This window comes from Cucurbita moschata, unplaced genomic scaffold, assembly GCF_002738365.1.
Source record: "Cucurbita moschata cultivar Rifu unplaced genomic scaffold, Cmos_1.0 Cmo_Scf00015, whole genome shotgun sequence".
Lineage (NCBI taxonomy): Eukaryota > Viridiplantae > Streptophyta > Magnoliopsida > Cucurbitales > Cucurbitaceae > Cucurbita > Cucurbita moschata.
The window spans coordinates 3,314,216-3,341,418 of record NW_019268531.1 but is presented as its reverse complement, the minus strand read 5'-3'; the positions used below and the strand labels follow the sequence as shown (position 1 = coordinate 3,341,418).

Here is a 27,203-nt window from a genome sequence, read left to right as displayed (position 1 = left end):
TGTAATATTAAAAAAAAAAAAAAAAAAAAGTGTTTGGTTTAACCTGTAATTAATAGAAATTAGAGCTCCTAATTTTGTAATTAATAGAAATTACCAGTGAATGGTTAAATCGTAGGGGGAGTTGTTGGAAACGTGGACGATTAGAACGTCGTCGTCTTGAACATGAATGGTTGGACCGGGATATTCACCGTTGACCGCCGTTATCACCTGGTCACGACAGAGCCGTCGAACGGTCATGTCTTCCACCTACAGTTAGATAGAGAACGGCTCCCGTTTAAATGAAATAGAAACAAAATAAATTAATTTTTCAAATGCATGAAAATAAATAGGTTAAATTACAATTTTAATTCACTGTTTATTTAAATTCTTAAATTTTTAATTTCGCCTTCATCCATTTTAAATTTATTAAATTTCTAATTTTTTAATTTTATATTCCATAAATTTTCACGAATTTAATATTTTGAAATTAAGAGGTTAATAATTTTTTTTATAAAAAAAATTGAATATATCTAATGACATGTTGAACACAAAATGTGTGGAGTGATTTATTATAATTTTTGTTTTTAAATCAATGATATTTATATATAATAGGCTTAATTTTTTAATACAAAAAATAATAATGAAAATGGAAAAACTCTGCAAAAATGAAAGTTTTACGGTGAAAGAGTGTTCAACAATGGCGGCTGAAGCCATTGAAGAAGAGGCGAGGAGAAGAAGAAGAAGAAGAGCCAATGAAGAAGCCATTTAAGGATGATAATTGGGAGAATAAGTATCAGAATTGGCATATATTTATAGATACACAATTTCGGAAATTGAATTTTCATTATTTTAAACTAAATATTTCGTTATCTAACAGCTCACCAAACCCCTAAAACTGGATATTTAATTCAAACTTATATTATAAACTTATATTAACACTATTTAATTAAAAATTGAAACCAATGCATTAAATTTTATTTAAATATTTAACATGGAAAAAAGATTTGTTTGATAATATCATTATTATTAAATAATATCTAGCGTCTAAATTATTTAAATCTTTCAATTTCCACGTCAATTATTTATTATTTAATTTCCATTCATCAAAACCCTTTGATCTTGTAACAGCTCAGATCCACCGCTAATAAAAATTGTCATATTTGAGCTTTTCCTTTCGAATTTTCCCTCAAGACTTTAAAACGCATCTGTTAGAGGAAGGTTTACACACCCTTATAATTTGTGTTTTGTTCTCCTCCCCAACCAACGTGGGAGGTCACAGATCTAAAAAAATATATCTTATTTATATTAATATAAGTCTTATTCTCTTGTGATTTGTTTATAACAAAGATTAGCAAGATCGATGGTTTAAGTGATGGAGGGAACGAGGATGAAAAGATCATCTTCATCTCAAGCCACTAATATTATATTGTGCCTCTCGATATGTCTTTAGCTATACAAGGACTAGTTAACCCTCGAGTTTCATTCGTTAGTGTTGGGCCCGTTTTAGCTGTTTATTCGAATTTTAGTCTATCTTATAATGTGTTCCTTACGTTTCATATTCACCCATAAAATAATATTTATCTTAAAAAATTAATATTAGGATATGGCATACAGATAAAAATAATGAAAAAAAAATCATACACAACCAAGAAGAACGAAAATAAATGGTCAAACTTGATAACTTGTCAAATTAAAATTATTTGGTGATAACTTAATTTAGGGCATGACTCTGATACCATATTAGATGAACACGACTCTCCACAGTAATATGATATTGTCCACTTTGAGCTTAAAGTCTCCTAGCTTTGCTCTTTGGGCTTCTCCAAAAAGTCTTATACCAATGGAGACTGTATTATTTGATTATAAACTCATGATCAGTCCTTAAATTAACCGATGTGGGACACTTTCATCCAACAGATATTTCACATATAAAAGTCAAAGTCAAAATCAAAATTAATAATATTCTGCATTTTTTAGTCGATTCAGCTGGTAAATGTTATTATTTAAACTATTGTTTGAAACTAACATGTTAATTTCTACAATAAAAAAAATTTATTAACATCATGGAGTCGAAATTGTTAACTAACAAAATATTTTAAAATTGAACCAACTTTATTATATAGTAGTTTTCGATATTGTCCCATATTTTGGTTGTTTCAAAGTTTATCCCTTCAAAATTTTCATATTTTATAACTATGATTATTCTACTAATTAATAATTAAATTAAATAAATAATTTTAATTTATGGACACGTGTAATTATTAGGACTATATTATTTTATTATGGTTCTGGATTTCGTGCACGGTTGTGCTTTAGCAAAACATTTATAATAAGAATTTAACAGTACGATGATGTTAGATGAATGGACTATTGAAGTCAAATCGGAAATATTTTATTTTTTATTTTCAATGATATTATCTTAAAAGAAAAAAAAAATCAATTTCACTCCAAATTTATGGATTTTGATATTAAATTTAAATAATTGTTTGTTTAATTTATGTTAATTGTTAATTCACTCACTAATTTTAAAATAAAATAATGTAAATTCGTCAATTTCAATAACATCTTTCGTACAATAATAAATTTGACAAATAGAATAATTTTATAAAAAAATTATTTTTTCTAATTTTTTTTATTAATTTTTGTCGTACATATATTTTATAATTAGTTCATTAGTTGAATACATAAAAAAAAATAATATTTATTTAAGTTTGGAGAATCTTTGCCGTCCAGAGAATGTTCGTTAGACGACATGTCGTTAGAGATGGTGGACTCTTTGGACCCCTGCAGTCCTATAATGGGCCGAAATGGAGCCCATTCCAAATATTTGGGCTCTGAAATTAATTAAGACGAGCCCATCTGCCTCGTTTCATTTGCTCTAGTCGCCGTATGGCGTGAAGTTTTCAAATTCGAGGGGCGTTATCGTCATTTTAATTCAAACAAATTAGAGGGACAATGAGCAAATTACAGAAATAGCCTGACAGGGTCGGCGAATTCTACTAAATGAATAAAAAAATTGTCAATTGCAAATTGCTAAATTATATGCATGTACATATACATACATACATACATACATATATATATATATATAATCATTTTGTATTTGGTTTTAATATAATTCCTAAATATTCAAATTTTAATCATAATTTTAAGTAATCTATTAGTAGTTTAAAAGTTTAATAATTTATTTAAAAAGAAAAAAAACTTATTAGACTTTAAAACATTTTTTTAAAATTAAAAAGATTTGGTGGTTAAAAATGTAAATTAACCTAAAAGGGATCAAAATTCCAAAAAATTTCGGTTTAAGCGAAGCGATTGAGGACTGGAGGGTATTAAAGTAATTTCAGATGGACAGTTTGGTAAATGGGAGCGAATTGGGCAAGAAAGAGGTTGCGGAACATTTGCCCTATAAATTCACTCGGTCGTCTTTGTTTTGTATTGAAAGTTGAAAGGAGAGCGGTTAAGTCAATACGGGGACTGAGTTCCGTGGACGGTTGCCGGTGACAATACTGTGATGGAGGACGCGGCCGCCACTGAGGTTGGTGCTTCCGCCGCCGAAGAAGGAGGAGGAGGAGGAGGAGGAGTAAATGAATGCGATGCCGTCGCTTCCGTCGCCGACTGCGGCAGCGGGGACGAGGCTGTGCCGATGGTTGGCGAGGGGGAAACGACTGGTGGCCGTGGCGGCAAAGATAGAGTGAAGGGACCTTGGTCTCCTGAAGAGGATGCGATACTCAGCCGCCTTGTGGGCAAGTTCGGTGCGAGAAATTGGAGCTTGATTGCTCGGGGAATCGCTGGGCGATCGGGGAAGTCTTGTCGCCTTAGGTGGTGTAATCAGCTCGACCCTTCCGTGAAACGCAAGCCATTTACTGGTATTAGACTCTGTCCCTAATCACTTATTTGCTTGGCTGATTCTTTTATTTCTTTCATCGGCCCGATTTCGAATGTTTGGTAGTGTTAAGCGTGTGGAGAAGAGAATTGAGTTATTTGCTTCTTGATGTAAAATTCTGATATTTGATCTTTTTTAATTCTACGTAATGTATATTCTTTTTTCCGAAGCCTAAATTGCTATGTTGGACATTTCTCTATTCCTTAATTTCTCCTTCGTCTAGTAGGGACAATCATGTGATTCCATCACGAATATCAATGAAAATGACATCTGTGATTTTGGTCTAGTTCAGTGCGAGGTAAATCACTCAAGTTGAACAGGAACAAGTATGACGTGAATTATTTTCTCCTTATTTTGCTTTCTATTCTGGTAATCGTTTTAATGATCTAAATTTAGATATCAGCAGGTTCATTGTCCTGAAATTCAACATTCTCTGTGTATGTAGTAGTTTTTTAAAATGGTTCTCAAATGTTTAGACATAGGCATGAGACTAATATGATCTAGTTTGGTAGCGAATATTTAACTGAAAACTTAAGAAATGTGATCTAAACTTTATACTTAAATTGTTAATCGAACAAATGAAAATAATGAAGCATACGGCATAAAGGACACACCTTTTCTCTTGTAGAGTTTCTATGTAATATGTGCATTTTTACTGTCATGTATCTGTATTGCGTATATCAATGCTTCCAATGGTGGGTAAAAATATGCATTGGGATAATTGATCCTTGTCGTGTTATGTTTTAATGGTGGGTAAAAATATAATTTTATTTCTGAAAGTGGCTTAAAGATCCATGTGTTTTCAGATGAGGAGGACAGGATCATTGTAGCAGCCCATGCTGTTCATGGAAATAAATGGGCAGCAATTGCTAGACTTTTGCGTGGGAGAACAGATAATGCTATAAAGAACCACTGGAATTCCACTTTACGACGTCGATGCACAGAGCTTGAAAGAATCAAGTTAGAATCAGGGAATGTAGTGGATGATGCTAGTTTAGAAAAAACCAAGGGATCATCTGAAGAAACCCTTTCATGTGGGGATGTAAATTCCTTTAAATCCTTTGAAGGAAAAGACGCCAGCTCACGGGAGCATATGGACGATCAATTTGAAGACAAAGTCCCTATTGCTAGTGAGGGTCAATTTACTCATGAAGTCAAAGAACAGTCTACTATTTACAGGCCAGTGGCTCGAGTAAGTGCTTTTAGTGTATATAACCCTTTGGATGACCAAGCGTCTTTGAGGGCATTTATACGACCTGTCCCAATGCAGGGGCCATTGATTCAAGCATCAAAACCAGAAGTTGAAGCTAGCAAATTGCTTGAAGGTGTATATGGTGATCGATCAGTGCCTCATCAATGTGGTCATGGTTGTTGCCAGAGTCATAACCAGGGATCTCCTCTAGACTCTTTATTAGGCCCAGAATTTGTGGACTTCTCAGAGCCTCCACTATCCTTTCCCAGTTTTGAACTAGCTGCAATTGCAACTGACATAAGTAACCTTGCTTGGCTGAAAAGTGGATTGGAGAATGGCAGTGTTAGAGCAATGGGAGATTCGGCTGGAAGATTAAATGGTTCTCAGATGCAAATGGGGCGTTTATGAGAGACATTCAGTTTGAAGTGGCTAATAGTAGACTAGCCTCCAGCTGATATGATCGACTTTAACAAGGATTGTTTATGCTATCCCTTCATACTACAAGAATTGACCTGAATTATATATTTATGCACTGATGGGAGGCGTTTTCTTAAGCCCACTGGAGAAGCTTTTGGGGTTTACTGGATGTGTACTTTGCTTTGTGATTAGTTAGTTTTACCCTTTCCCACCTGTACAGCTCGTCTCTACTGCCAGGAATCGTGGATAAGAGGGAAGTAAAGCAACTCTCATGTCTAAGTTTCCTAAGTCCTTTTTTTTCTTTTTGCTTTTTGTCTATGACCACAAGCACGAGTTTGAAAACATTGCGAACATGAATGAAACTTTTTGGTGTTAAGAGGGCCCAATCTTTGTCAGCAACTTAGTACCTGAAGTTTCTTGTAACATTGTTCCAGCTGATGAGCATCCCTGGTATCTCCTTTGATGACTATATAATGGAAAGGTATGATTCTCCTACCTCAGTTGCATATTCTTGTTCTTAATAATGTCGCTGGGAACTGGGGATTCAGTACAGCATTTTTTTTTCCATCCTTAATGGATGTTGCCTATGTATAGTACGTATGACCTGATTCTTCGGGTCATGTGAAATGCCTTCTCGACCTTAGAGCTTGTATGAACCTGAATTCATTATATATTAGAAAATGAATGAAATAATGAAAGCAAGAAATAAGTAAATGAAGCATGGATAACGGAGATGATCGATTGCATTCTGCATTTCTACTCTCATAACAGATATATATAGGTACTTGACGTGAATGGACATGTTCTTGAAATGGCAATTCCATGAGCTTTTTGTGATGTGAAAAGCTTTAATGAATCTATGAAGTCTGAATGCCAGTGCTCATCTGGTGCTCTAATGGCTACACAAGTGCAACTTTATAGATTATCTTAGAAGTCTTAACTTGACACATTTTCCTTTTTTGGTTCTTTATAACTCATTTATTGGATATTTCATCTCTTTTCTGACTCTCTTTCATTTGCCCCTTTCAATTTCCAACTCCCTATTTCAGGGTGACTCGAAGCTACAGCGTTCGTTGTCATAGAGATCTGAAGATAATTCTGACTACTCGTTAGTTTTAATTTAGCATAACTCTGAATCCTCTTTTATGTGATGCCTGATGCTTGCCAGATATAGATCACTATAATTGGTGAGGAATTTGAATGCTTACTTGTGGGATAACATGATTGGTTACTTTATATTTTGTCTGTTCATGATAGAGGTGGTTTTTCCATTCACCTATTCAATTTTATCAACATTTAAACCTACATTAGGATGTTGAGGATGGTTGGGAGGGAGTCCCACGTTAGCTAATTAAGGGGATGATCATGGTGTTATAAGTAAGAAATACATTTCCATTGGTATGAGCATTTTGGGAAAATCAAAAGCAAAGTCGTGAAAGCTTATGTTTAAAGTGGACAATTCTTAACACAAGAGGGTCCGAAATTCTTAACACGGGAGGGAAATCAAAACCATTGTGGAGGGCCCGTAATTCTTAACACAGGAGCCTTGTTAATTCCCATGTCAACGTTGGACACTTGTCTGAGTGGAAGGGTGTTTCTTTCTTTGTCTTCATATCATTTTATTCATTTGACTGCCTGCCGAAGTGAAGCTTAGCTGCATCAGTAAGGGCTATGGAATTGCTTCATGGAATTTCAGTTTATGTAGAGAGACAAGGAAAGCAGGTAATGTTTCTGATGTTTTGTGGAAAGAACCCATTCTAGTTAATTCCTATTTCATTGGTTGAGTGTGAATTGAGCAGCAATGTAAGATGATGGCCTTCATGGCATACCATCTGTGTGTCTTTCTTAGTTCGAATTCTTAGTCGTACTTGGAACCTTGTCGGAGTCTCTTTACGAAGGTTCCTACTCTTTTTAGGTCTTTTGATGACTTCTTTTGAGATTGTTTGGAAGTGTTTGATGGTCATAAGAATAGCTGGGAATACATGAGAGTTACATGATTCAAGGCAATGATTTGTTAGACAGGAATTGAGTATATAAGGTCTGAAAATTATTGGGAAGGTAAGAAGTGATGAATTCTATGAAGTTGCTCCACATCAGTGAGAGATTTGATTGAACTGAACTGATTGAAGGTTGGAAATGGAATTCGCCAAAGATTATGAATTTTTGAATGTTTGTGGTCTCTTTAGGTCGATCTAGGTAGGTAGGAATGATTCGATTTTGATTTGAATGGGCGAATGGGCCGCCCCGAAACCAAGGGGTACTAACTAAGAGCCGAGTCCTCTCCAACCAGGAAAGGAGAATCATATGGATTTGAACATGTAGAAATCGTATTTCCGATCTTTAATGCTATGAACTCTTCAAACATATTAAAAATATGTTATCATCCAAACACATTTTAGTTGTATAAAAAATTTTCTGTCACATCGTTTCATCCTTTATCATCACATAAATGCTTTAAGCAACTTTCTAAATTAGGCGTAATTAGCTTCCGGTTATGATACTCAATTAGACGTTTTAGTGTCCTATTTTAGACTGAGGTGGCATAAGTTAATTAATTTTGTATTTATTAAATTGAGGATATAATTTTCTTTAGGGAAAACCCTTGGTAAAGATGATTCAGTAAACTAATTTAAGGTTAGCAAGTCAAGAATATGGTCCACAACCCCTCTTTCGGAAAAAAAAATAATAATAAATTCAAGTATTATATATTTTAAGCAACTTTCTAAATTTTCTAAATGTTTGATAATACTTTTATTAAACTTTTAAAAAAAATATTTAAAAATATATTTATGGTCAGTTTGGGATAAAAGCTGTCTAGTATTTTATTTAAAAAATTATCTTTAAAATTTTAATGTTGTTTCAAAAATAATTTCGAACTTCAAAAAATTTCATTAATATCTTTTAATTTTAAAAAGAAAAAAAAAACACTGTGTTAATGAGTATATTTTAAAAGATACTCATTAAATTTTAAAATTAACATTAACACATTTTACCTTTATAAAAATTCAAATTTTTGAAAGAATTAAAAAAAATATTAAAAACTCAAAATTATTTTTGAAACACTTCCACAAGGATATTTTAAAAATGAGTTATTAACTGTTGTAATTTTTTTTAGTTTAAGGTAATTTTTTTTAATTAATTTTGAAACACTATTGACAAGAATATTTTTAATAAGTTGTTAATGTTTCATCCAAAATTTTAAAAAAAATACTAATATTTGTAATTTTTTTTTAGTTTAAGGGTAATTGTTTTTAATTTTAAAAAATTTTAAAGATATTTTTGAAAGAAAATAGAGTTATTTTTTTTATTAATTTAGCTAATATTTTAGTATAGTGTTTAAAAAATTATTTTAATTATGGACATTTTAATTTGAGATTAAAAAAATATATATGAATATAGATCAAAGCAATATGGTAAAAATAAAAATTAGAGATTAAAAATAATAAATTTAAAAATTAAAGAAACCAATAAAAATTAAAAAGTTGTCCCACCATATCAACGTAACATGAGTGCTTACGACCGTTCCCAGCGCTTACATAGCCGCTTACGACACCAACATAGACCTTTCTTCAGCGACAAACTCCACTTTCTCTGCCTATATAACACGCAGCATAACCCACTCCCCATCATTACCACCAAGCTTCTGAGTGTTTTACAGAGACAATAAATGGCGGAAGAGTTGCAGGTCTTCGGTTTCTGGGCAAGCCCCTTCAGCCGCAGAGTGGAGCTTGCTCTGAAGCTCAAAGGCGTCGAATACCAACACATCGAGGAAGACTTACCCCACAACAAGAGCCATTTGCTCCTCCAATACAACCCAATTCACAAGAAGGTTCCTGTCCTCGTCCACCATGGAAAACCCATTTCTGAGTCTCTTGTGATCCTCGAATACATCGATGAAATCTGGAAAAACAACCCCCTGTTGCCCCAAAATCCGTACGAACGAGCTCTGGCTAGGTTTTGGGCTAAGTATATTGAGGACAAGGTGGGTTAATTTGAGAGAATTGTTGAATGAAAATGTGGTAATTCATTGTAATGCTTGAATTTTGTGGGGTTTCAGGTTGTGGTTGCGATGCTGAAGGCTGCAAAAGCCAAAATTGAAGACAGGGAAAAGGGGTTGGAGGAAGCAGGGGAGGCGTTGGAACCGCTTGAGAAGGAGCTTGGAAGCAAGAGGTTCTTTGGGGGAGAGAAGATTGGGTTTGTGGATGTTGTTGGCACTGTGGTAGCTTACTGGGCTCCTGCCATTGATGAAGCTGTCGGGATTGAGATGATTGGAAGTGACAGGTTCCCGAATATAAAGAAATGGAGTGAAGAGGTTGTGAATCATGGCGTGGTGAAACAGATTCTGCCGCCAAAAGATAAGCTCGTGCCTTATTTGCGAACTGTTCTAAGCAGGAACTAGAGATTGGTTTCGTTTCTTAAGCAGATACGGATTGTGATAAATGAATAATACTTTACCTTTCTCGTGTCATCATGAACACTTTATGTTTGTGGTTGGTTGTATGCAACGAAAGCTATGTTAAATAACGAGAATTTGGGTATGTTCTCATTTAGATTGTCGGGATGGTGTCACGATTATACTTTCTGGGGTCTTATTACGTGAGTGTAGGGTGTTTACTCTCTCATCTCTTGAGTAGATCCGTCAGCTAAATTTGAGTTACGGTTGATTCTATCTTTATTGGTATGAAACATTTGAAAAAGAACATTGTTATTACTTATGGAGGTTTGATATTCGGCAACGTTCAACAAAAAAAATTAATATAAAACTTGCACATTTTTGTTAATTTAAAAAAAAAAAGGCTTGTAATTATGTGGGTTGGCTGGCTGGAATTTATGCCGTTAGCTCGTTCTTGACAAGCTGGATCGAATGTTCATAACTTGGCTTAAAAAGGATTCGAACATTTGCATGCCCGATACCAAAAATTGATGCCTTACTGCTTGACTATATTTCATATGGCCTTATCTTGGATGGTAGAATAGGGAGAGGGGGAAGGAAGGAGCTAGAGTCGTACATAAATATAGGGATCTTTCTTGTTGAGTTGACTACGATGGCTTACTACCTAGCTATACTCCGTACAACCTTATTTTGGATGGTAAAACGGGAAACCCAAAGCGAGAAGCAAGAACTGTGCACGAACACAGGGATCTTTCTTGTTCGGTTGACTACAATGACTTACTACTTGACTATACTCTATACAACCTTGTTGTGAACGAGAAGAAGAAGAAATAAGAAGCAAGAGTCGTGCATGAAACGGGGAGAGGGGGAAGGAGAAGCAAGAGCCATGCAAGAATACGGAATTCTTTCTTATTAGACCGACTACGACAAGCTCGTGACGCTAACCGAAATAAATGGTAAGCTCCCCACTTTTCAACTTCCTTCCAACAATGTTAATGGTCACATCATAAACTAATTAAATCCTCAATGTTTGAAAAAAAAAATGCATCATTTTGGTCCATTAATCAACACCAATCAAATCTCGATGTCACCTCGGTAAACGAGTCATGATCACGACCATTGAAATGTCAAGAACTCACTACCCCGACCGCGACAATTCCACGCATCCAACAGCGGCTGCCGGCGACAATTCCACCGCTTACGTAACGGCTGACAGCACCCATAACCTCCGCCCCAAGAAACCGAACCAAAATCTTGACTTTTAGCATTATACTAATATATGTTCTTCCCAATATTTAAATTAAGCCACTCCAATCGAAACAGGCACGAAATTGAAACAATGGCAGAACAGCTTCAAGTGTTCGGTTTCTGGGAAAGTGCCTTCAGTCGCAGAGTGGAGCTAGCTCTCAAACTCAAAGGCATCGAATACCAATACTTCGAGGAAGATTTGCCCCACAACAAGAGCCATTTGCTTCTCCAATACAACCCAATTCACAAAAAGGTCCCTGTTCTTGTCCACAATGGAAACCCCATTTCAGAGTCTCTTGTAATCCTCGAGTACATCGATGAAAATTGGAAAACAAACCCATTATTGCCTCAACATCCCCATGACAGAGCTGTTGCTAGATTCTGGGCTAAGTTCATCGATGACAAGGTACGCAATTTCATCAGTTTTTGGGTTAATGGGTATGAAATTTGAAGCTCTGTTTTGGGTTTTGAATCAGGTTGTGGTGGCGGTAGTGAAGGCTGCTGGAAGCGAAGGAGAAGAGAGAGAGAAGGCTGTGGAGGAGGCAGGGGAGGCATTGGGAGCGCTTGAGAAAGAGCTTGGAAGCAGGACGTTGTTTGGAGGGGAGAGGGTTGGGTTTGTGGATGTTGTTGGGAGTGTGATAGTGGGATGGGTTCCTGCCATTGAAGAATGCTTTGGGTTTGAGGTGCTGAGAAGTGATAAGTTCCCCAATTTGATGAAATGGAGTGAAGAGGTTGCTAAGCATGGCGTGGTGAAGGAGATTCTGCCTCCTAAACATGAGATTGTTGCATTTATGGAAGCTAATTGGAAATTTTGAAACTAAATGTTAGTCCTTCTTTATATCACTAATAAATTGGATGAATTGAATGTCAGTCGTTTACCTTTTCAAGCATATCTGCTAGGGAGAAGTATGTTTTGTTCCATCTTCAATTGACGTGAAATCTCACAATCTACCTTCATCTTTGAGGTCAGCATCCTCACTGTCACACGGTTTGGTGCTTAGTTTTGATACCATTTATAATAATCTAAGCCCACTAATAATAAATATTATCTCGGGTTGGATTGTTACAAATGGTATTAGAGCTAGGTTACTAGATGGTGCGAGTTACTAGTTGTAGTAGGGTTAGACTTTGAGTTACTGGTTAAAAACTTTGAGTGGAAACTCGAAAGGAAAAGTCCATAGAGGACAATATCACTAACGGTGGGCTTAGGCAGTTACAAATGATATTAGAGTTAGATATCGAGTAGTATAACAGCAAAGACGTTGGATTCACAAGGAAGTAGATTGTGTGATGTCACGTTAGTTGGAGAGAGGAACAAAACATTGCTTACGAGGGTGTGGAAACCTCACCCGACCTACTACTTGGTTTTTGGGGAGGCCTCGTCCACATTGGGCTCCTTAATTTTGTTGTGAAAGTGGGCTTGTGCTTACATTGGAGCAGTACAAATTTGTAAGATTTTTATAAGGTGTGGAATTGGAATAGAAACAAAGGAGGGTGGGGGGGACAGATGGTCAAAGTTTTGGAATAAGAATATGCTAAAACACACCAATATCGACAGCTAAACGACACAACAACTAGCCCATCCCCAACCCTTTTCCCGCTAATCAAGCCACATGCTCCCTCCCACTTTTTCCTTTTTTTTCATACTTCTTTAATCCCTTCCCTCTCTGTTTCTCCCGTCTATTGCATTTCACCTAACTGTGTCAATGGTTACGATCGCACTTTTCTTAGCAGCGAATTTTTACAAGTGTGCGACACTCACTTTTAATATCGAGTGAATCTAGCTAATTTAAAGTCTGTCGCGTACGGCCGAGCAACATATTCTCAAGGCTCTGACTCTGCTTTGAGAAGAAGGTTTTAGAAAACGGGGTAAAAAGATTTTCGAAAGAGAGATTGAAAGCAGGTTTGAAAGAAATATTGAAAACAACGTTATATGGCTATAAGCAAAAAAAACAATACATAGACTTATATAACATACAATTCAGGGTATGAGTAATTGACGACTAATCGCATACTCCTATAGTAGGTTTTGGAGCATTTGGTGAACAGTCATATACTTATGTATTGACGTAAAAACCTATCTAAGACGAAAGCATGTGAAAAGGGTTTGGAATGGACATACAGTCATAGACAACATATCTTAAACAAACATAACAGAGACACCCGATATACGGTTATAGACAACACGTCTCGAACATGCATGACCGTAACATCGACCACCTCCTTCCACGGTCGAGCAAACTCCGTCAACGAGCAAGATACACTCCCTAGTTTCCAATTTGAAAGAGGGGCGAAATAGAGGGGGGAAATTATATGGTTGATAGATGAATGTCCTTTGGAAATTAAAGGCCGAGGGTTGGGGAATGCTGAGGGAAAGAGAGGCAAGGGAATTTTCGATTGGGGATTTTTGTCGAACACCTTTAGGGCAATCCCATAACCCATGTCTTTATTTCCACACTCTTTTAATCTTCTACTCGATATTTAAATTGGTTTAAGTCAGTCATTTCAAACAGGTTCATAAGTGAGTTAGGTCGAACATGCTGAAAAGACTATACTTTCGAACAATTATTTACATTTTATGTATCGAGTTAGCGATTCAAATCTCTTTTCTCAAATGTAACGTATAAAAACATTAAAATAAAATGAACTGGACCTAATCGAAACGAAGAACAAAGTTAGGCGTGGGAGGGCATCCCGAAGCATGTGAAAGGGTGTGGATTTTAAGAAGTTATAAAGGAAAAGGAGAAGGAAAAAAGAGAGAATATTTTGACATTACATGAAATCATTGGATAGGGAACCAAAATCCCATTCATTTGGTCCCTACAAAAAGATTTTCTTGCAATTATAAAGTGAACTTGAAAACAACATAAAGAGAATAGAAGCTGCTTTTAACTACCCAACCCAATCTCTCTCTCTCTCTTCTTTTTATTTATCTATTTATTTAATATTCACGACAGCTTTTCAGACCAATTCTCCATTTAAGTACACTTCAATAGATAATATATTAATAGCAGTGAGTTTGAGTTATAATAAGTGATATTAGAGTTAGATACTGTGCCGTATGCTGGTGAAGATATTGGGCCCTGAGGGAGGTGGATTATGTTATCTCACATTAGTTGGAGAGGGAAACGAAACATTCGTTATAAGAGTGTGGAAACCTCCTACTAACAAACATGTTTTAAAATTGTGAGACTGATTACGATACGTAATGGGTCAAAACATATAATTTCTACTGTTGGTGAGCGTGGATTGTTATAATTATTTTAAAGATCGATCATTCGATCCTCATATCTTATAAAATTGTTAAACTAATTTACGAATTAGAAAATCTATCGAATAAAAATGGATTTAATTTTTTTATTTCTACCTCGGTGGGTCCATGAATTTTTGATATATTTAATAACAATATATAAATTTTCATTTTTTAAATTTGAAGAATCTATTTTACACAAAATTTTATTTTATAATAAAATTTTAAAATTTCAACTTTATTTTTAAAAGATAATTGAGTTAATCTCAAAATTAAATTGTAGGAAAAATTTATTTAGACACTTTTGTAAATTTAATAATTAAATAAACACATAAATTTAAAATTTTAAATAATAAATAAATATTTTAAAGATGAAGGGCTTATTGAACACATTATAAAAAAAATTAACTTTTAATTTTATTAATCGTGGATAAACTATTAATTTTATTCATAAACTTGGGATTCTGTGCCATTTTAATTTAGTATATAATTGAAATAAATCTTAAATTAAGAGTTTTGTAGAGTTAATTTTTATCAAATTGATTGATTAAACAATAATAACAATAAATATTATATAGTCATACTATTTTTAATATTTAATGAAAGCATAGGATTAAAATTAGCACATTGAAAATATAATTAAAAATTATTTATTTTTATTTTTGAAACCCTAAAAAGTGGGGGAAAAAGAAATTATTATATCTAGCTAAGCTTGGACAATCTTAAGACTCACTCAAAAACCCTAAATTATTACCTCTACCACCAATTTAGGGTTTCTCTCTCTCCTCTTTCTCTCTCTCTTCAATGGTGCCGGCGGTGGAAAACAAAAAAACCGGTGCCACCTGGACACCACTGCCTCTCCTCCGCCACTCACGGCCGCAATTCCGAAACTTAATTAACAGCTGGTTTACAAAATTTGAAATCAAATTAAATTAAATTGAAAAAAAAAACAATATATTTATTAACAATCATAATTATGTTGTTTTTGTAGCCCCCAGCTTTAATTATATGACGTGGAAAATAATAAATAATTTTCATTAAATCTTTTATGTGTTTTTATAGAGCGACAGCTTCAAACGTAAGCATCAAAAAGAAAGCATTGACAACATAATTTGATGTAGGATTAACACACAACACAACATGCTGTCCCCTTTAAATCTCAATAATTACAAATTACATAAATTTAAGATAATTAGGGGACAAATTAGAGATATAAATTTTGGTGGCATCCCATGATTATAGTAATTATTTGATTTTATAAATAATATAATATTTTTTCTCACCCCCTTATCATTCAAACATGCTACCCATAATCATGGCCTCACATCACCATCCCGAGTGCAAGAATAAATGGGGGGCACGTTGTTGGTATGCTGCTCATTAATGTCTTTCCTTAATTTATTCATCATTTAAGTTACCAAAAACGACAGAACCAAAGCGGCTGTGACATTAATTTTCTTTTTTTTATAACATATATTTGCATGCTCTGGTCTCCCCTAAGTCGGCCGCCGGCATCCTCTGTTTTATGGACGACGACGGCGGCGAAGTCATCCACAACACAAACAACTTAAAAATGGTTGACAATGAATGTCAAAGGAGAATATATAACTAAGTTGTTGACTTTTGACTTTGTTTTAAGTTCTATTAATATTAATAAATTAAATTAACATAATATTAGCAGAGAGATAAAAATTGAAGCGGTAAAATATAAATAAAATCATAAATGTCTTTCGGTGCGGTTAAATGAGAAAAAAGAAAAAGAAAATCCAAAACCTTTTTATTTTTATTTATTTTTTTTTTTGTGATTTTTATTAATTAGTAATTGATTTAATTACTTTTTGAAATCACTGGGTCGACCGGGACAGACTACAGAGACACGCAGAAAATCAGAGAGCACCATGCCGACCGGTCGGACCCACTTCGTCCTTTTCATTCAGTTCACGCGCCGAAATGGCGGTGGGAAACAATTTCAAACGACTGCGACCTTTAACCCCAGGTTCCCACGTCATCTACATTTTTTTTTCTTTTTTGTATTTTAAAAATGTTAATAATAGCTGTAATAATTTAATTCTCGGACGTCAGCTTAATAATTCAAATTTAGTTGATGGATTAGTATTGGTGTCCACGACGGAGCCGATTAAATTCCGCCGTCCCACGCCGGCTGTTTTCCCTCACCTTAAGATTTCGTTTTATTATTTTTTTTTTTGTTATTTTTCTGGGTTAAATATGTGTGTAGTATTTATTTTTGTGATGACGTGGAAAATAAATAACTGTAGTGGGTTTGACCGAGGCGAGGGTAAAGTTGGGAAAGTGGAAAATATTTAAGTTAGTACAGAATTTTTTCAAGGGAATGCTGAGTACTACACGTGTCCTGCAATATTCATCATTTATTCATGATATTCATAAATTCCTTCCTGTCTAATTAATATGCCAACGTGGCTGGCTACCCTCTTTTACCTCCCTTGTTCTTTTTTACTACGGTAATTAATTTAAATTAGAGAAAAATGTGACAATTAAATATATAACAACAATTTTATATTAAAATTTAACCGTTTTTCATTTTTTTGTTTGTTTGTTTTTTTTATCAAAATTTCTCTAATTTAAAAATAATTCGGTAATTATGCATTCTATATATCATTATATTTTTTCTTTAAAAATATTTATTTGGAACGGGTTACCATATTTTGAAAATCTTTTTAAACTAAAAGTTGTCAATAAATTCTTCTAAAAAATTCAAAAGTCAAATAATTAAACACGCTTGCTTTAACTGAATTGTATCACGTTCTTATCACTAGGACATAAACGCATTGCATGCTATATGGGGTAAAAATGTCATTCGGTTCGTATTTAAAACGTTATGACATAAACATATTGCACGGTATACGAAGGCAAGAACGTCATTCTATACGTACCTGAAATGTTATGAAAAACACATTTTGCACGCTGTATGGGGGCAAAAATGTCATTCTCTACATACCTGAAATGTTATGTCGTTTGCCCACCCATTCGACGACCCCTTTATTAACTTTTGTTTAATAATTAATTATTTTAGTTTATATGATTTGATTTTTCATTAATTATTGGTAAGTAAACGAAATTAAAAAACAAATGTCAATACCAAACACATTAACGATACAAACCCACTAAAATGTTACTTAATCACTAAGTAATTTTTGTTATTATTAATATTTTGTAGAAAGAACATAATGGATGAGGATTAAGTAATATAAAGTAAAATTAAATATATGTTTAAATTATCTTATTAATTTAGGAGTCGCTGACTTAAAATGCGGTTTTGTTGGGGATATCCACTCTCTTCTACTAAACGCACCGTTTCGCTCTTTTAAAAAATAAAAAATAAAAAATTTAACAATTAATTATTTTCTTACTATTATTGTTTATATTTAAAAAGAAAAAACAAAAAACCCGTAATAAGGAAGCTAGTCACATGGTGGAGCGAGTGGCATCCATTTGCTAGAGTGGGCCCCACAAAACGGCTTCTAAATGGACCATAACTTGCCCGGCCACGAAGGAAACCGTCGTCCCACTAACGCCAGCGAGTATCCATCACGCGCCATACAGACGCGCGTGAGGCCTCAGCCTCTGTTTTTATGAACTTTTCCACTTCCTCTGCTTTTAAAACGTATTCCGAGGAATTCCCTTCCGACCCTTCTTCTTCCTTCTTTGTTTCTCTCTGTATTTTCTGGCTTTTTCCTCTCCTTCTTATTGTTATGTTATATTCTCCTCTTCATATACGGTCCCATCCCAGTCGCCCTCCTTCTCTCTGATTCACATCCAGTTCACTTTCCTTCTTTTGGGGCTCCCACCACTGTGAGCCCTTTAAGCTCTTCCGCCCCATTTCCTCTGTTTTGACTGGGGCCCTTTTGGCTTGGCTGGGCGCCACTCAACTTCCTTCAAACCCTATTCATACTCTCTCTTCTTCCTTCTTCTTGTTATTATTAAAACCTTAACCAAGCCGCAAAACATAATCCCAAATATACTCTCTGCTTTGAGAGTGCTCTCTCTTTCTTTTTGGTGGAGTTTTGATAGCTTTATTTCTTTTGGGTCTTTTTTGGGCTTTCTGAAATGGCTGATAGTTTAGACGATGGGGAGTTTTGGCTTCCTCCTAAGTTCCTTCACGACGACGACTTGTTCCTTGAGGGGAAGTATGAGGGTAGTGATGTTAAGAATGGGAGAGCTGGGGTTGGGTTGTACCCTTTTGAGTTTCCTCTTGGATTGGGGGCTTTTGGGGTTACTTCTGATCTTAGTTCGCCGGTTGAATCTCTGGTTGGTTCCAGCGAAACAGAGAGTGACGAGGAGGAATACATCGCTGGATTGACACATCAAATGGCGCGTTCCACTCTGGAAGATGGTTTTGGACTCGACAACTCTCATGTATGTGTTGGATGATGTATTTGGTTTCTAAATTTCTCATCCCCTGTTTTTGCGACTCTTTCTGATTTGTGGGTTTTCTCTTTTGACAGGGTTGGGGGTTTTCGGGTTCACCACAGTCTACTCTGTGCTCTGTGGGAAGTGGTTGCGGCTACAAACAGGGCTCTAGCAGGGGAAGTCCCAATGGCCATTTCCAAGCGTCTCATACTCAACTCACTTTGGATCTACTCCACGCCGCTGCCGGTGAAGTCTCGAAGATGCGCATGAATGAAGAATCATACGGTTTTACCCACACTAGTCGACCTCTCGCTCCACCTAGAAAGCCCGTTCCAGTCTCTGTTCCGCTCAAAAACCTCGAGGCCGACGCCGTAGTTTACCAACAGCTGCAGGCTTCCGAAGTAAGTACTAGTAGTACAACGTTCGATTTCATGGAGGTTTCATTCGTCTCTCTGCTTTGTCTCTTATGGGATTTTGTCTTTATACAGTTTCTGAATCTGAGACGACAACAGATTATTCAGCAAATAAACACGGTGGCTCGTATGGGACAGACAAAGTGCTCTGCTGGTCAATATCAGCCCCAAGTGCCGCAGAACAAGGGAAGAAATACCGAGTTCTTCAATGGCAGAAACTGTCGCTCTACAACTGGCTTATCGATCCAAACGACTTGGGCTCCTCCTCCACGGAAACACTCTATGAACCCCCCGCCGAAAGTCTCCGGCATGAGGGCGGTGTTTCTCGGTGCTCCCGGCGGGAAGAGAGAATGCGCCGGTACAGGGGTGTTTTTGCCACGACAACAAAATGGCACCGTCTCCGAAAATCGCAAGAAGCCAGGTCTGTAACAACTTACTTCCCCATTGAATCCCAGATTCACCGAGTTCTTTTTCCCCATTTTAACATCAGATTATTTCCCTCCACAGCATGCTCGACTGTTCTTGTTCCTGCTAGAGTGATGCAAGCCCTGAATCTCAACTTAGACGACATGTACGTGCAGCGTGTCCAGCCCCAACAGCTTCAATCCCGTCCCCCTCCAGTTTCCAACGCAGTTAAGAACAACGGTAAGAAAAAGGGTCATCTCTGAAAACCCTCATTCCTTCAAACCCCATTTTATTTTCACCATTTTTACTGATCTTAGTGTGTTCATTCTCCTTGATCTCAGATGTCACTGCAAGGCTTCGGAATGAGACGCCGGCGCCGGAAGTAAACCATGACATCCGGCTTCCACAGGAGTGGACTTACTGAAGCAACAACAGCAACAACAACACCGGGATTAGAATAAAAGGGGGGCTAATTAGAATCACTAACCGCTGTGTTAGATTAATTAGAGTATTTTGTTTAATAGGAAAAGGGTAAGACAGGAAAGGAAAGGCAAATTTAAAGGGGTTTTTGGTTAATTGGGATTAGGAGTAAGATTAGAAGAAATAAAAATGTGTTTAAGTTGGGTTTTTATTGTTGTTTTGATTATGTTGGTTAACTCTGCAAAAGAGAAGAAGGGGGTTAATTAAGGATGGGTTGGTTTTGTTAATTTTGTGGAAGGGGCAGATTAGGAACTTTGTTTAGGATTCTAATATGTCCAGTGGGGCCCTTGCACTAATTAAATAATATATTAACTAATTTTTATTTCTCTTTTTCTTTTTCTTTTTCTTTTTTGAAAAAAAATACAAAACTGAAAATGGAATCCTCACAAGAGACCTATAATTGTAATTCAAATCTACAAGTTTAAAAAGCAGATAGGGCTATCATTTATGAATATAATTTAATCATTTTTTTTTTAATTTTATATATTCTCAATCATGTTACCATGGATATTCATCTTAATATAATGTTTTAAAATGATTAAATTAAAAATGGTTACCGAAAGTCTAATAAACTGAAAAAATCATCGCATAATTTGTTAATAATGATTATTATTGGTTTTCTATTTGGAAATAAATTGAATTTAAAATTTTAATTTTGTGTTTAAGTAAAAAATTTAGGTTTATTTGGAATAAAATTTAAATATATATTAATTAATTTTCTAAAAAATTTAAACATTTACAAAGACTTCCGATAAACAATAGAAATTAGTTGATTAGAGATTAATCTTTGACTAATGAAAGTTTGATTTGACTAAATTAATAATTTTTATTATTAATTTTTGAGTGAGTTGGAAGTAGTATTTTCTTTAAAAATCAACGCCTAAAATTAATATTTAAATTATTCTTCGTTAGAAAAAAAGAAAAGAAAAGCTATGAATTTTAATGTTTTTAATTATAAAAGAAAATAAATAAAAATGGAGGCCGAATTCTTTGATTTCGTCTGGAAGGGAGAGGAATAAATTGCCTTTTTCTTGCCCCGAGAAGATTTGTGTTCCTTTTTAACTTTTTTATTTTCGACCAAAAATGATATTAAAATACATTTTATCAAAATAATCTCGTAAATTTGAAATTGGAAATGAATTTTGAAATATATAAATAAAAAAACAAAATAATTAAGAATAATGGGATTTTTGAAAAAAAAAAAGTTGAAGAAATAGGAATTTTTTAGGGTTATTAGATGCCTAATTATTATGTTTCTATGAAAAGCAAGTGGTGGCCATGTGAAGTTTTGATCGACACTACACCCTTTTTGCTTTTTATTGATTTATTTTTATTTTTATTTTTATTTATGGAAAGAAAAATATCTTCCTAATATTAATAATGTATTCAAAATGAATACAAATTCCTTTATCAATTATGTTTTAACATTATACTTAAATTACAAGGGAAAGGACACGGCGCGCGCCCACTGCCGCTCTTCGCGTGCCACGTTTAGGGTTTGTTATGTGCGTGCGTGCGTGCTTGCGGGCATGTCGGGACGGGGCGCCTCACACAACGCCACACAAGCACCACTCCACTCCCACTTTGCGGTGAACCAAGTCGCTTTCATCACGATTCTCCTGCCCTCCTCGCCTCCTCGCGCCTGTCTTTGATGTTGATTCCTTCTCCACTTCAACTATGACCCATTCATGCTTCTATATCCCTTCACCAAATCTTGCCCCACATGGTCACATATTTCTCACTCACGTTACACGAATATACTCTCTACAATAGTATGATATTGTTTGCTTTAGACTTCCTCAAAAAACCTCGTACCAATGGAGTTAGTATTCCTCACTTATAAACCCATAATCATTCTCTAAATTAGTCGATGTGGAATTTTCATCATCCAACAACCCACACATACCCCGACATTACACCAATTATAACCGAATTCGAATAAATGTCTTCTTGGGGGGATGGAGCCCAGCAGAAGGATTCTCTCACTGGTTTGGGCCGAGTCTAAGTGAAAGTAAAGTGGTAGGTTTACCCATCCCAATGGATCAGTAATATCATAGATAGAAGGCAAGAATATTTATGGGTTTGATGTAATTAAGTAGATGAATGATTTGTGGTTCCATTTAACGCGAGACCGAGTCTTGTTAGGTTGCTATGACGATCATCACATGCATCGCAATGCCATGTGAGCTGTTATGTCAAGATTATGTTGATCGTAGTTAAAACATTTTGAAATGAAGTTAATTTTAAATATGCATCATAATTGGATCGAATTTTGAAAAAGAAAGAAAAAAAAAACGTAAGGTCTTAAAATTTATGAACAAACCTCAACTACTCCAAACTTGTATTGATGGTTATATGATGCCATATGCTCATCCTATTCAACTAGTTGTTCAACTAACTTCCACAAAAGCAATTGTGAATATTGCAAATCGGTAATATAATTTATTTAAGATCATTATTTTAAAATATTGATTATATTTTTTAAATGTAAAATAAACATTTATAAAACCTCCACAAATATTGCATCATCTCGTGTTTGAGTTGTGGGTCATTCATACCTTTCTGTGTTCATAATCTCCAACTTACAAGGAATAATGTCCCATATCATACTTAGCTGTTCAAACCTATGCATTTCAACTTGGAAAGGATTCAATTTATGAGTTCTAAACACCATCCTAAACACCCAAAAAAAAGTGGAAAAGAGAATAAACCATTCTTTGTAAGGATGTGGAAATCTCTTACTAGCGTGGACTTGGGCTGTTACAAATGATATCAGAGACAACCAGCAAGGACGTTGGACCTTGAAGGGGTGGATTGTGAGATCCCACATTGATTAGAGAAGGGAACGGGTGCCAGCATCCATCGATTGGAGAGGGGAACGAGTGCCAACGAGGACATTAGACCTTGGAGGGGGGTGGATTATGAGATCCTACGTCGGTTAAAGGAGTGAAAACCTGTGATGTCCCACATTGGTTGAGAAGGAGAACAAACCATCATTTATAAGGATGTGGAAACCTTCCCTTAGGAGACTCATTTTAAAGTCTTGAAGGGAAACCCGAAAAGGAAAGCCCAAAGAGGATAATATCTGCTAGGGGTGGATCGCTTAGACTTTGGCACTCAAATAATTTATCTTTTCTAATTTTTGGTATCTTTTTGTTGGTGTTGTCGCTGTAGACTTGGGCTTTTGAACTTTTGCGATCTCATCCAAAATGAACAATGCTAGGTAGATGCCTTAACCTTTTCCCAATCAAGTGGTGCTCTACGCCAACGTGAAAAAGTTGTTCATTTTCAGATTAATATCAACCAACTTAGTATTAACCAAAGTTTCATTTCACATATTGATTGATTATACAATCATCATAAAGGAAATGAATGAAAACAAGCATTTCAAGAACACTACAATCACTCAAACTTCATTACAATCACTCCTCTTTCCAGCAGTAAGAGCACGAAGTTTGACAACAAAATATCCAAGACTATGCCCTGCCACAGCCGCTATAAACATCCCAACGTTGAAGGACATAACAGCCAACATGACCAGATAAGCCAACCCTGTCCTGAAAGCATAGACGAGGGCCTGAATGGAGGCGCTGCCAACGGGGCTCTTGGGAAGCTTGGTTGGCTGCGTGTGGCTCAAGAACTCGATGGCGAAGGCCAGCAGGAAGATGAAGAAGAAGGCCAGTATGTACATGCCAACACTCTGTTTAGGCCACTCTGAAAAGAGAACCACTGCATCTTTGCCCCAGTAGAAGCTCATCTGCATCATTGGAGTGTCTCTGCCATCCATGGCTGGAGGAGACATGGGCATGGATTCCATTTCTCAATGTTCTCAACCTGAGAGAGATAGAGAGAAATGGGATTTGGCTGCTTAGTGTGTGTGTTTATATATATATAACAATGGAGATGAGAGACAGGGCTCAGCTAAACTGGCGACGTTTAATTAGCAGCAGTTTAACGTTGTGATTAGCTAAAAGTTAACTTTAAGTCATTAGCTTGTCCGCCCAAACATTGATGGGGAATCTTTTGTTTTGTTGTGCAGAGTTTGTTTGGTTCTAACTTTCTTCCGCTTTTGTGATATTCTACGTTGGTTGAAGATAGGAACGAATTATTCCTTATAAGAGTGTAGAAACTTCTTCCTAACAAACAAAAACGCTTTAAAAATATTTAGAGAAAGCTCAGAAGGGGAAGCCTAAAAAGGACGATGTCCACTAGTTTGGACGGTTACAAATAGTATTAGAGTCAGTCATCAAGTTGGTATGCCAACAAAGACGTTAGGCCCCCAATAAGGTGAATTGTGAGATCTCACATCGATTGGAGAGGGGAACAGAAACATTTCTTAAAAGGTTGTGAAAACTTTTCTTAGTAGACGCGTTTTAAAACCTTAAGGGAAACTCGAAAGGGAAATCGTCTTTCTGGGCTGGGCTGTTACATTTTTATTCACACGCTCACTTCTTTCTGGCTCTTTAAATCACACTAATCTTATTTGTGTGGTGCTATGCCTAACACGCTCCAATACTTAAGTTCATAGTTGGCCGAAGTGGCGTCGAGTTGAACACAGTAGAATTGCATATCTTGGATGGTGTTGGTTCCTCTATTTATATTAGCCTCATTTGAAACATCCTCAGGGTCTATGTTAGGATTCTGAGGTGTTCGTGAATGAGAGGTCGACGTAGGTTTGACAACCTATGAATCGAACTCATGACTTCTATATCTCCTTCCATGTAATAGAAAACATCATTGGTTTGGGCGTTCTGGTTTTAAATTCCTAGATGTCTCGACTCAAAGCTCATAGAAAAATTAGGTCCATATAAAAATCTTGAGATATTGACATGTTTTTAGAGGAGGTTTCCATATAAGCTCGATCATTTAGGTCCAATATGCAAAAGGTTAACGGGCTGGGCTGGTGCGGACAGCCCAAACTCCAAGCAGCTGGGCTGCCTCCATTGCGAAGGAAGTCGCGAGAAGCTCCTCGATGATGCTGGGTTCGAAGCCATGGCCATGCAGGGGAAGAAGGTAGGAGAAGGCAGTGGAAGGATGAAGAACACTGCCAGCAATTACCCATTAAAGAACTCCGAAGAACATCCCCGAAACTCCTTATTACCAATCTCTGTTGAGATATGATTCAAAATGAAGATATGATTCAGAGTAGTAGAGATATGATTCAAATATTCAAACTATGAGATTTTTAGGAGATTGTTAGTAGATTTAAATTCTTTCTAGATTTCGATGATTTACTATTTCTGGTCCAGTGTATAAAGTATAAATACTGGAATTGTGTAAGCCTCTAAGCATTGAGTCAGTAGACAATAATAAAGTATCGCAGCATTCATCTATTCTTATCTCTTTCACTATCCCTCTTTCCAACAATTTTGGTATCAGAGCCAGGTTCGTTCGACACGAGGGCGAGTGATTATTTTCTTTCACAAAACAAAATGGCAGTAGCTGGTTTTTCTTCTTCTGCACCGTTGTTACCAATCTTTAATGGTGAGAAATATGAGTGGTGGAGCATCAAGATGAAGACCTTGCTCAGATCGCAGGAGCTATGGGACTTGGTGGAGCACGGGTTTGTTGATCTTTTAGAACCCACAATAGAAGAAAAGGAGAGACTAAGAGAAACCAAGAAAAACGATGCCAAGGCTTTATTCATTATTCAGCAAGCAGTTCATGAGACTATATTTTCACGAATTGCAGCAGCAACCACATCAAAGCAAGCATGGTCAATTCTGCAGAAAGAGTTTCAGGGAGATTCAAAAGTCATAATAGTGAAATTGCAGTCTCTAAGACGTGATTTTGAAACTCTGCTCATGACGAATGGCGAATCAATTGCTGACTTTTTGTCCAGAACAATGGCAATAGTCAGTCAGATGCGCACCTATGGAGAGAAAATTTCAGACGAAACAATTGTTGCAAAGGTGTTGAGAAGCTTAACTCCAAAGTTTGACCATGTGGTGGCTGCCATAGAAGAAGCTAAGGATCTATCCATACTCTCCGTTGATGAACTGATGGGCTCGCTTCAGGCTCATGAGGCAAGAATCAACAGAGCATCAGAAAGGAACGAAGAAAAGGCACTACAAGTGAAGGAGACAACCAACAACGAAAGAGAAAATAGTCATTTAGCAGGTAGAAGTCGTGGAAGAGGAGGATTTCGCAGCTTCCATGGTGGTCGTGATAACAGGGGTAGATGGAGAAGTGATGGACAAAGACAATTCAATGAACAAAAGAATGTCATACAATGTTACTATTGCAAAAGGTATGGGCACACAAAATCTAATTGTTGGTATAAAAATCAACAAATGAATTTTGCAGCAGAGAATGAAGAAGAAGAAGAAAAGCTGCTTATGGCGTGCATGGATACTAATCCAAGAAAAGGTGACTTATGGTTTGTTGATAGCGGATGCTCGAACCATATGACAGGCACCAAATCCTTATTCAAAGAGCTGGATGAGACACAAAAAATTAAGGTGCAACTTGGAAACACAAAAGAGATGCAAGTTGAGGGAAAAGGTACGGTGAAAGTCGAAACCGGTCATGGTAAGATAAAACAATTAGACAATGTTCAATTTGTACCTGATTTAGGGTATAACTTATTGAGTGTTGGACAATTGATGACTAGAGGACATTCAGTTCTATTTGATGACAACACATGTGTCATTACACATAAAAAATCAGGTCATAAAGTTCAAATTGCCATGACTTCAAATAAGATGTTTCCACTTGATATTTCTAACATGGAGGATTTTGCTCTTGCTGCTAGCACGAAAGATGACTCAACATTATGGCATCTCAGATATGGACATCTTCATATGAACGGCCTGAAAATACTCAGGAATAAAGGTATGGTTTTCGGATTACCAAGAATTGACTCAACTAATTTATGTGAAGGATGCATTTATGGCAAGCAGACTAGGAAGTCCTTTCCTGTTGGAAAAGCTAGAAGAGCTTCACACTGTCTAGAACTAATTCATGCTGATTTATGTGGGCCAATGCAAACGAATTCCTTGGGTGGGAGTATATATTTTTTACTATTCATTGATGATTATAGTCGCATGAGCTGGGTCTACTTCCTACAACATAAGTCAGAAACTTTTCAGAAGTTCCAGATGTTTAAAGCTATGGTAGAGAACCAAAGTGGCCGTCACATTAAAGTTCTT

At 36.0% G+C, this 27,203-nt stretch overlaps 6 protein-coding genes across 7 annotated transcripts in view; 4 read left to right on the top strand and 2 right to left on the bottom strand.

Annotated features, from left to right (window-relative positions):
- Window positions 1-744, bottom strand: part of LOC111453486 (laccase-7-like) — a 3,284-nt gene extending 2,540 nt beyond the window's left edge. The window contains 2 exon segments of the mRNA XM_023094605.1: window positions 95-246; window positions 658-744. Of these exon segments, the coding sequence (XP_022950373.1) occupies window positions 95-246; window positions 658-744 (239 nt within the window).
- Window positions 745-3,414: 2,670 nt separating this feature from the next.
- LOC111453721 (transcription factor MYB1-like) lies at window positions 3,415-5,860 on the top strand. Of its 2 annotated transcripts, XM_023094938.1 has the most exons (3): window positions 3,415-3,848; window positions 4,672-5,057; window positions 5,136-5,860. In XM_023094938.1, the coding sequence occupies exons 1-3, from the start codon at window positions 3,494-3,496 to the stop codon at window positions 5,463-5,465; spliced, it is 1,071 nt and encodes a 356-aa protein (XP_022950706.1). In that variant the 5' UTR covers window positions 3,415-3,493; the 3' UTR covers window positions 5,466-5,860. The 2 variants fall into 2 exon arrangements, with proteins under 2 accessions (XP_022950706.1, XP_022950705.1); XM_023094937.1 differs by having other exon boundaries at window positions 4,672-5,860.
- A 3,215-nt stretch (window positions 5,861-9,075) lies between these two features.
- LOC111453725 (glutathione S-transferase U8-like) lies at window positions 9,076-10,143 on the top strand. The gene is made up of 3 exons (XM_023094943.1): window positions 9,076-9,456; window positions 9,532-9,883; window positions 9,937-10,143. Exons 1-2 carry the CDS (start codon window positions 9,142-9,144, stop codon window positions 9,871-9,873), a joined length of 657 nt encoding a protein of 218 aa, XP_022950711.1. The 5' UTR covers window positions 9,076-9,141; the 3' UTR covers window positions 9,874-9,883; window positions 9,937-10,143.
- Window positions 10,144-11,160: 1,017 nt separating this feature from the next.
- On the top strand, window positions 11,161-11,994 carry LOC111453724 (glutathione S-transferase U8-like). The gene is made up of 2 exons (XM_023094942.1): window positions 11,161-11,521; window positions 11,592-11,994. Exons 1-2 carry the CDS (start codon window positions 11,207-11,209, stop codon window positions 11,928-11,930), a joined length of 654 nt encoding a protein of 217 aa, XP_022950710.1. The 5' UTR covers window positions 11,161-11,206; the 3' UTR covers window positions 11,931-11,994.
- Window positions 11,995-18,037: 6,043 nt separating this feature from the next.
- LOC111453308 lies at window positions 18,038-20,368 on the top strand. The gene is made up of 5 exons (XM_023094361.1): window positions 18,038-18,760; window positions 18,850-19,155; window positions 19,243-19,588; window positions 19,675-19,812; window positions 19,914-20,368. Exons 1-5 carry the CDS (start codon window positions 18,452-18,454, stop codon window positions 19,994-19,996), a joined length of 1,182 nt encoding a protein of 393 aa, XP_022950129.1. The 5' UTR covers window positions 18,038-18,451; the 3' UTR covers window positions 19,997-20,368.
- Window positions 20,369-23,395: 3,027 nt separating this feature from the next.
- LOC111453311 (copper transporter 2-like) lies at window positions 23,396-23,889 on the bottom strand. The gene has a single exon (XM_023094364.1). It carries the CDS (start codon window positions 23,867-23,869, stop codon window positions 23,459-23,461), a length of 411 nt encoding a protein of 136 aa, XP_022950132.1. The 5' UTR covers window positions 23,870-23,889; the 3' UTR covers window positions 23,396-23,458.
- Between the last annotated feature and the right edge of the window lie 3,314 nt (window positions 23,890-27,203).

Bases quoted from the DNA above. Each gene is read 5' to 3' on its own strand.
- LOC111453721 (XM_023094937.1), top strand. From the start codon at position 3,494: ATGGAGGACGCGGCCGCCACTGAGGTTGGTGCTTCCGCCGCCGAAGAA. The intron at 3,849-4,671 runs GTATTAGACTCT...ATGTGTTTTCAG, and splicing joins GAAACGCAAGCCATTTACTG to ATGAGGAGGACAGGATCATT.
- LOC111453725 (XM_023094943.1), top strand. From the start codon at position 9,142: ATGGCGGAAGAGTTGCAGGTCTTCGGTTTCTGGGCAAGCCCCTTCAGC. The intron at 9,457-9,531 runs GTGGGTTAATTT...GTGGGGTTTCAG, and splicing joins CTAAGTATATTGAGGACAAG to GTTGTGGTTGCGATGCTGAA.
- LOC111453724 (XM_023094942.1), top strand. From the start codon at position 11,207: ATGGCAGAACAGCTTCAAGTGTTCGGTTTCTGGGAAAGTGCCTTCAGT. The intron at 11,522-11,591 runs GTACGCAATTTC...GTTTTGAATCAG, and splicing joins CTAAGTTCATCGATGACAAG to GTTGTGGTGGCGGTAGTGAA.
- LOC111453308 (XM_023094361.1), top strand. From the start codon at position 18,452: ATGGCTGATAGTTTAGACGATGGGGAGTTTTGGCTTCCTCCTAAGTTC. The intron at 18,761-18,849 runs GTATGTGTTGGA...CTCTTTTGACAG, and splicing joins TTGGACTCGACAACTCTCAT to GGTTGGGGGTTTTCGGGTTC. The intron at 19,156-19,242 runs GTAAGTACTAGT...GTCTTTATACAG, and splicing joins AACAGCTGCAGGCTTCCGAA to TTTCTGAATCTGAGACGACA.
- LOC111453311 (XM_023094364.1), bottom strand. From the start codon at position 23,869: ATGGAATCCATGCCCATGTCTCCTCCAGCCATGGATGGCAGAGACACT.